Source organism: Ranitomeya imitator, chromosome 1 (genome assembly GCF_032444005.1).
Source record: "Ranitomeya imitator isolate aRanImi1 chromosome 1, aRanImi1.pri, whole genome shotgun sequence".
NCBI lineage: Eukaryota > Metazoa > Chordata > Amphibia > Anura > Dendrobatidae > Ranitomeya > Ranitomeya imitator.
Genome location: NC_091282.1, coordinates 627,188,447 through 627,198,104, shown reverse-complemented (window position 1 = coordinate 627,198,104; position 9,658 = coordinate 627,188,447). Strand labels below are relative to the sequence as shown.

General features: G+C 41.5%; 1 protein-coding gene across 1 annotated transcript; it reads left to right on the top strand.

The window, feature by feature from the left end:
• Positions 1-4,921: 4,921 nt before the first annotated feature.
• LOC138657527 (olfactory receptor 6N1-like) lies at positions 4,922-9,319 on the top strand. Its single transcript, XM_069745302.1, has 2 exons — positions 4,922-5,026; positions 7,728-9,319. The coding sequence occupies exons 1-2, from the start codon at positions 4,922-4,924 to the stop codon at positions 8,694-8,696; spliced, it is 1,074 nt and encodes a 357-aa protein (XP_069601403.1). The 3' UTR covers positions 8,697-9,319.
• The last annotated feature ends 339 nt before the right edge of the window (positions 9,320-9,658 follow it).

Genomic DNA, 9,658 nt, shown 5'->3' with positions numbered 1-9,658 from the left:
TTACAGTATTGCTTCAGTGGCACAAAATGACAGACCGATACCACAGACTGGACTGGCACAGATGCACAGATTTGCCAATATTAATCTCCCCTTCTTTTTTTTTGATGGGAGACTAGTGAATAAATCTGGCCCACTGTTTTACAGTATTGTTTCTGTGGCAGAAAATGACAGACAGATACCACAGACTGGACTGGCACAGATGCACAGATTTGCCAATATTAATCTCCCCTTTTTGCTTTTATATGGAAGACTAGTGAATAAATCTGGCCCACAGTTTTGCAGTATTGTTTCTGTGGCAGAAAATGACTGACAGATACAACAGACTGGACTGGCACAGATGCACTGATTGGCAATATAAATCTCCCTTTTTGGGTGTGGGACAGTGCAGAAAAAATACAGGCCCACTGTTTTACACTACACAGTTTCAGGGGCAGAAAGTGGCTTGAAGATATATTAAAAAAAAGGACTGTACTACAATTACTATCTCCCTACAGTAATCTCAGAAAAGTATGGCAGGCAGCAATAAAAAGCACTGCTGCACACAAAAGTGTGGACAAACAAACAAGATAGCTGTGCAGAAAGGAAGGAACAACAGGATTTGTGCTTTGAAAAAAGCAGTTGGTTTGCACAGCGGCGTACAAACAGCAATGCAGCTATCAGGGAGCCTTATAAGCTACAGAGCTGATGCACAGAAATCTAGCCTCCACTGTCCCTGCATGGAAAAGGTGGTGTTGGACAGTGGAAATTGCTACAGCACAAGCGGTTTGGTGGTTAATGGACCCTGCTTTACGCTATCCCTGCTTCTGACGAAGCGGCAGCAACCTCTCCCTATGCTCAGATCAGCAGCAGTAAGATGGCGGTCGGCGTGCACGCCCCTTTATAGCCCTTGTGACGCCGCAGATAGCAAGCCATTCACTGCCATGCCCTTCTCTAAAATGATGGGGACCGAGAATCATGTCATCACGCTGCCCACACTCTGCGTCCTCTTTCATTGGCTGAGAAATGGCGCTGAACGCGTCATATGAAACGCGACTTTGGCGGGAAGGTCGCCGACCGCGTGGCCGACCCCACACAGGGATCGGGTCAGGTTTCATGAAACCCGACTTTGCCAAAAGTCGGCGACTTATGAAAATGACCGATCCGTTTCGCTCAACCCTACTGGCCACTAAACAGACAAAAGCCAAAATTAAAACAAATTGAGCAAATACCCTGCAGTAAATACATATATACCAACAGTAGATGAAAATAATATAGTTTATTTGGTTATTAACATATTTTTTATCATTATGTTAATCAAGTACCCTATATTACTTTCATGCACTGTTGCTATATATTTATTTACTGCAGGGTATTTTCTCTTTTTCTTTTGGCTTTTGTCTGTTGCTGATCGCTTCTAGAGCACATTCTCCTCTTTTTGCCCAACTTCTACACAGAAGTCAGATGAAGTAAAAATGCGACATAGTGCAGCTCCGCACAGCAACAGGATCTCCCTTTTGTTCCCTCTCACAGAATACAGCATCCTTAAACGCAAATTATATTACACTAGTAATAATGTCCTCTAATTGATTCATATAGTAATTATGTCCCCCATCTTGGCCTTTTCTTGTATAAATGTCCTCCATCTTGGACCCTTCCTGTAATAATGTCCCCCATCTTGTCCCCTTTACTTAATAATGTTCTCTCTAATGAGCCTTTATTTAAAAATGTCATTTATCCTGAGAAGATTATGGGCTGTTTCTGTTAGAGTAACCTTGCCATTCTTCTGTCTGTCATGACACAATCTTTAAGCTGTGACCCCTGTTTGAGGTCAAAGAGGCACATCTTTATTATGAGCAACTTACATGCTTATTCTATATATATACAGTACATACCATAATTTACGGCAAGGGTGGGCATGCCATTTTTTCAAGTGGTCTCGTAACACACTGAGGGTCAGACAAAACCAATAAACTTAACTCTGCTCAATATTATTTTTATATTGGAATGAGAACATAGGGCTTACCAGGACAATCCCACATGGCTTGCAGCTTGTTTCTGCATACTGTTACTACTAGAACCTGCTGTCACAGGCATATTCTTGGTAGCATGATTTTAACACCGTTGTTGCCCTTCCTGAGCTGCTTCTAAATTCCTGTGTGCTAAGGCCATAAGGTAACTTATCTTTCTCTAAACTTTTGGACATAATCCAGAATTGGAACCTCTTCTGTGAGGAAAGTGCCCCCCAACTCTCTTGTACCAGCTACAAAGGTCCTCAAAGAGGTGCTGCTGCAGGTTTTTCTTTCAGTCTCTTCCTTTGTATGCCATATACCAGCTAATAAGCTGTTTGAGTGTTTTGTTGAAGTGCTTACATAACCATTAGGTTCAAGGTGGTAGAGGTGGTGTGCATGGTGCGGTCCCCCTGTTTCTCACAGAGGGTCTGAATCAGCTCACTTTGGAACTGGGCACTAGGGTTGAGCGAAACAGGTCGGCAATTTTCAGAAGTCGCCGACTTTTGGCAAAGTCGGGTTTCATGAAACCCGACCCGACCCCTGTGTGGGGTCGGCCATGAAGTCGGCGATCTTCTGAATCTGGAATCGGAATTCCGATACCGATTCCCGATATGTTTAAGATATCGGGAATTGGTATCGGAATTCAGATTTAAGTGTAAAATAAAGAATTAAAATAAAAAATATTGCCATACTTACCCTCTGACGCGCCCTGGTACTAACCGGGAACCTTCCTTCCTTAGAATCAGCCTTCCAGGACCTTGCGGTGACGTCGCGGCTTGTGATTGGTCGCGCGGCCGCCCATGTGACCGCTCGCGCGACCAATCACAAGCCGCGACGTCACCGCAAGGTCCTGGAAGGCTGATTCTAAGGAAGGAAGGTTCCCGGTTAGTACCAGGGCGCGTCAGAGGGTAAGTATGGCGATATTTTTTATTTTAATTCTTTATTTTACACTTAAATATGGATCCCAAGGCCCGAAGGAGAGTTTCCACTCCTTCAGACCCTGGGAACCATTGGAAACCCAATGCACTGCATTGGGTTTCGAGTTTCGGCCGACCCCGACCCTGACTTTTTTATAGGATTGGCTGATTTCACTCGACCCGACTTTTGAAAAAGTCGGGTTTCGTGAAACCCGACCCGATCCTATAAAAGTAAAGGTCGCTCAACCCTACTGGGCACCATGGTTAATCAATACTAACTGCAGAAACTCTACTCAACTAAAGATGTCCAGTAGAGCTGGAGCCACATGCTCCACATCTATAAATGACAGGGCAACAGCCTATGGGGTAGCAAGTGGCAATGTTGATGATCAGGTTGAAAATGAACCTCTTTCCGCTGCAGCTAGGGGTGGTTATGAGGCCTTACTTAATAGATGGCAGCCCTCTGGAATGGTTCACCTTTCAAGGGCATAGATTGAATAATGCATGACAGGGTACCTCACCCATCCAGTGACACATCGGACAAGAGACTCTGTATTTCTGCACCTCTTGAGTAAACCTCAGCCAAAAGAAACTATGAAGCAGGTAGGCCCAGGTATTCTTGACCCCCATGTGCCCTGCTGCATGGACATCATGGACCAAGCACAGGAATTGGGATTGGTACTGCTGGGGTACCACGAGCTGATGGACATGGGTCCAGGGTTTCTCTGAGAAGGGTATAGGCTTTTCTCAATGTAAAAGCCCCTTTTTCTATCTACATACCTCACCCTGATTTATTTTCCCAAGTCAGGAAGTCGCACTGCAGACCAGCTCTAGGGTGATGTCTGTGAGATGGGCTTCCCTAAACTCCTTATGACTTTTCTTCCTCCTGTCAATGGCCACAGTCTAGTAAGGTGTACTCACTGTCGCCGGCTCAGAGGAGGATGATGGAGACTTGGAATGTGAGTTATCCTCAGAAGGGGTGGGTGAAGGATCTGCATCAGGGTACTGCTTGGTTTAGCTGTGGGTGATGACTGTGAACAAATGGCTGGATAGTCCTTGTCCTAGGTCATTTCCCAAAATAACAGGTGTAAGGATGCATCCATGAGACTCACTTCAACCTCTCTGGTTGGTCCCTCAGCCAGAGAGATGTCTGATGTTATGATAAGGTAATTCAGTACCACAATGGACATAGAGGTCAGAGCACATACAGTGACCTGACAATAACCCAAAAACATAGAACGAGCTCTGAGACGTGGGAACTCTGCTGACCGCAATCCCTAATCCTCTCCAACCCACACTAGAGGCAGCCGTGGATTGCGCCTAACGCTCCCTATGCAACTCGGCACAGCTTGAGAAACTAGCTAGCCTGAAGATAGAAAATAAGCCTACCTTGGCTCAGAGAAATACCCCAAAGGAAAAGGCAGCCCCCACATATAATGACTGAGTTAAGATGAAAAGACAAACGTAGAGATGAAATAGATTTAGCAAAGTGAGGCCCAACTTTCTGAACAGAGCGAGGATAGGAAAGGTAACTTTGCGGTCAACACAAAACCCTACAAAAACCACGCAAAGGGGGCAAAAAGACCCTCCGTACCGAACTAACGGCACAGAGGTACACCCTCTGCGTCCCAGAGCTTCCAGCAAGCAGGAAAAAACAAATTGACAAGCTGGACAGAAAAAAACAGCAAACAAAATAGCAAAGCAGAACTTAGCTATGCAGAGCAGCAGGCCACAGGAACGATCCAGGAGGAAACAGGTCCAACACTAGAATATTGACTGGAAGCCAGGATCAAAGCACTAGGTGGAGTTAAATAGAGCAGCACCTAACGACTTCACCACATCACCTGAGGAAGGAAACTCAGAAGCCGCACTACCACTTTCCTCCACCAACGGAAGCTCACAGAGAGAATCAGCCGAAGTACCACTTGTGACCACAGGAGGGAGCTCTGCCACAGAATTCACAACAGTCTGAGTGCTGACCCCAGTCAGAGAGATGGTCACTTGGCAGCCTGGTAAATGGTGTTCTGGGGGGACAATATCTGTGCTGATCAGGGTGATGAAAAACCCAGTGTCCTGAAGTCCCTGGACCTAGATGTCACTGACTTTAACCAGCTATATGTGGTAATGTAGGTTGGCCAGTGTAGGTTGGCTAGCCCACCATAGAGTGTGGACAGTGTTTATCACTTCCTCCGCTGCTGGTGTATCCGGGGGGATAACATCCCTCAGAGTCTGATGGCTCATCTCTAAAGCCTTTGACCTGCTGGGCTAGGAGATGGGCTCCAGGCAGGCTTGTCTCTATAGGCTTTGACCTGCTGGGCAGGCACATGTGCCTGTACTACTTTGAGCCAATAATATGCCCTTAGTGTCATCAATCTTGCTCAAAGACACATACAAGTATATTTCTCATGTGTTTTGTCCTGGTCATGCTATATTACAAACTTGTTCTCCCTTTGCAGCATTGGTCTTAGGGATGGCTACTTATGCCACATAAGACCTTGATCAGCCATAATATTAATCAATATTATGGATAAATGGATGGACAAAACACAATATTTATAGCTGAAGTGTTTTAATACACTTTTTAGTTCTTTCATTAAGCAGTCCTTTCATTAAAAAAGCTGTTAAGTCTCAAGTGGAAAATCCCCCCCCCCCCAGAATTATTAATTGATACTCCCTTTCCAATTCAGCTCATTATAAATCGAGTGGATCATTGTTATATTTGATCTCAGCTTTTATTCATCTATGTGCTATGAGAAGATAATTCCCTGTCACAAAACAGTATTACCTACATGTAAATATGGGAGATAGATCAGAGGTAAATGCAATTTTTAGTTTCTTATTTTTTGCACCATGTCATGTATACATTTTGTCAAATTTTGGCAATGGATTTTCAACTTTTGGAATTCCAGGATTTGAAGGTTGGAAAAACTTGTATTTCCACCATTTTTACTTACATAGTATTTTACTTTCTTGCATCTTTTTGGTGTGAAATTCTCACTGGATATTCACTTTTAAACCAGCGTGACCAAGAGTTGTGTAAAATAATGAAGTGATCATTCATGAGAGCAGGAATATTTTAGGATTTTTCAATTGGGAGAGAGAAATAAGCTGCTAGCAGAGAAGTCAATTGAACAGGCATATTAAAAACCAACATGTTTGAGCTTTCCATTGACATTTTATATCTGGAAGGGAAGGTTCAGGACATACTTAATAGTTGACTGTGGAGCAATAAGGAGACCTTAAAGGGAACCTGTCACCTGAATTTGGCGGGACCAGTTTTGGGTCATATGGGCGGGGTTTTTGGGTGTTTGATTCACCCTTTCCTTACCCGCTGGCTGCATGCTGGCTGCAATATTGGATTGAACTTCATTCTCTGTCCTCCATAGTACACGCCTGCACAAGGCAAGATTGCTTTGTGCAGGCGTGTACTATGGAGGACAGAGAATGAACTTCAATCCAATATTGCAGCCAGCATGCAGCCAGCGGGTAAGGAAAGGGTGAATCAAACACCCGAAAACTCCGCCCATATGACCCAAAACCAGTCCCGCCAAATTCAGGTGACAGAGTCCCTTTAACATTTATCACAGTCAGACACTGCCTGCCAGTTATTAAATGCCAAAAAGGTCCATTATTTGTTAAATTAGAAACTGAATATGTATAACGCTTATTTTGTAGAAATTTTTAACCTGCTTAAAATATTCTTACCAATACGATTGGATGCAGGGTAATATTTCCATACTGTGGTCTGAGTTTGTATATAAATTAAAGGGAACCTGTCACCCCCAAAATCGAATGTGAGATAAGCCCACCGGCATCAGGGGCTTATCTACAGCATTCTATAATGCTGTAGATAAGCCCCCGATGTATCCTGAAAGATGTGAAAAGAGGTTAGATTATACTCATCCAGGGGCGTTCCCGCTGCGGTTCTGGTCCAATGGGCGTTGCTGTCCAGTCCGGGGCCTCCCATCTTCTAACGATGATGTCCTCTTCTTGTCTTCATGGTGTGGCTCCGATGCAGACCTTCTTTGTCTGCCCTGTTGAGGGCAGAGCAAAGTGCTGCAGTGCACAGGTGCCGGGTCTCTCTGACACCCCTCCTAATTACAGAGATGCACATCACCTGATTTACTTAATTTGGTAGTTGGCTCTCAAGCCTGAACAGCTTGGAGTAGGACAACATGTATAAAAAGTATCATGTGATCCAAAAAACAAATTGCCTAATAATTCTGCACACAGTGTATAGAAATAAACACCATACTAGATAAGGTTCAAAAGCCATTGGATGAGATCCACCCCTGAACCTGTACTTCAGCCTTGAGAAGGAGGATGCAATAGGTGAATTGTGATGTCTAAATTTTCATACTGATTCAGAATTTAGATTTTATTTATTTAACACATTGTGGCCCCCCATAAATTCATAAAAGACCTTTGGAGCGCAGTTGAACATTGAAATATTTTTTTTTAATTAAATCTGATTTTACATTGAGAAAACAGATAGCAATAAACCATTTCTGCCTTCTCCACAGGAAGTATCCATACATGTTGCTGCTATATTATGTATTACTGTTTTAGAACAACATGACAATGTAGAACAATGGTGAGACAATTAAAATCAATGGACAGTCTGGAAATAGAACATAAATCTAAATTTTCTTTGTAAATGTAAAGCGGCATACCCTCCACAACTTTAGTGATACAATATAAACTTCCAAAAGTTCAGTGATGTTAAACATCAGAATTTCTTCTATTTTTCAAAAAATTATCAATTTCAAATGTACACTATGTTGCATAGTTTTACTAATTAATATTTTTCTCACTTTTATAGGAATTGGTGTCTTACAGAATCCATGACTTCAATGCGACCACAGTAACGGAATTCATACTTCTGGCTTTTTCTGATTTGCAGCGTCTACAGATTTTTCTTTTTCTATTTGTCCTGTTGGCATTTATATCCTGTGTTGTGGGGAACAGTGTCATACTTGTCTTAGTAGAATATGAGCTAACACTTCATACACCAATGTACTTTTTTATCAGCGACTTTGCTCTTTTGGAAATAATATTTGCATCGGTCACTGTTCCTAATCTACTAGCTTATTTAATAGAAGCTAGCCAGAAGATATCATTCACTGGATGCTTTGCCCAGTTGTATGCTTTTAATTCTTTGGGAGTAGCAGAATGTTATCTTCTGGTGGTTATGGCTTTTGATCGGGATATAGCCATTAACAAACCTTTGCATTATTCCATGATAATGAACAAAACTTTTTGTATTGAACTTGCAGTTGCCCCGTGGATTATTGGATGTGTGATCGCTGCCATACCTACAATATTTACAGCTGAACTTGAATTTTGTGGACCCAATGAAGTCAACCATTTTTTCTGTGATTTGGCTCCAATACAGAATCTGGCATGTTCTAATCCCATAGTCAGCAACCTCGTTACAAGTTCAGCAGCTATTTTTGCAAGTGCTCTTCCATTCCTTATAATTTTAGGATTCTATATCCACATTGTTGCCCTAATCTCACAAATTAAAAGCACTAGAGGCAAGAAGAAAGCCTTCTCCACCTGTTCGTCCCACCTCATTGTCACCTGCTTGTTCTATGGCTCTGTCATTATCGTATATCTTAGACCTAAAGGCAGTCAACATGACAAATTCCTTGCCCTCATATACACTGTCATTATCCCATTCTTAAATCCATTTATTTATACCTTAAGGAACAAGGATGTCAAAGCAGCTCTAAGAAAATCAAAATTAGCAAGAATCCTTGGTCAAAGAAGGTTAGCCACATTTGTCTAAACCAATGTAGAAGGAAGAAAGAGGGAAGGATAAAGATGCTCAAATGTTACAAGAAGTTGTATTTTGAATCCTCCTACAATTATATCACTATGTATATCTGGGTTAATCACTCAATCACAAAAAACTCCTTCTTCCAAATGTTATTTATTAAAACAAACAAAAAAGAATAAATAGATTAATATTCAAGTTCAATGTCATATAGTGACATATAGTCATATAGTGTTATTTATACTTTTGCATGAATATTTTTTTAATTATTGGAGTTTTGTCAATATTAAATATATTTTTTCCATCCACCCAGTTGATTCTCTTCTTTTCCGTTAGTTCTGTGACATCACATGATTACAAACAGACTAGCTAAATCCTTCTATGTGCTATGTAGAAACAGGAGTCTATTTTCCCAGCATGAATCATCATTAGAACTACAATCCTACATCCGCCAGATAATGACAAAGAAAGGCATTTCGGAAACTATGATAGTGGAAGGAATAGGTTTGTAGGAGTTAATAACAATGTTGAACTCAATAAGCAAAAATTATTTGAGGTTTAAGAAGACAATCTCTAAACCCCTACTAAAATATATGTGCAACAATTACATTTGCCTATGGAAAATATAGCATAGGCATTAGAAATCAGCAATTCATTATTTGCATGTTTGGCTATGAAAATCAATGCAGAATGGTCAAAACATTTAGGCTCACCAGAGCCCTCACCTAAAATTTGAGTATTCAAATTTTCTTTTGATTGACAAAAAATATCTTTTAAATTTATGTGTGGGAGGAGGCTAAACATATATTTGTTCCCTAATTTTGGTAAAGGAAGTAAATGTTCCACTTTAAGAGACAGTTTAGTTGCATAAGAGACTGCTTTATTGTTAATTTATTCTTGCCATGTATTTAATGGTATATTGTGTAACCCAAGCAAGTAGAAATATATCTGGCAACTGGTATAGTGTTGATCTT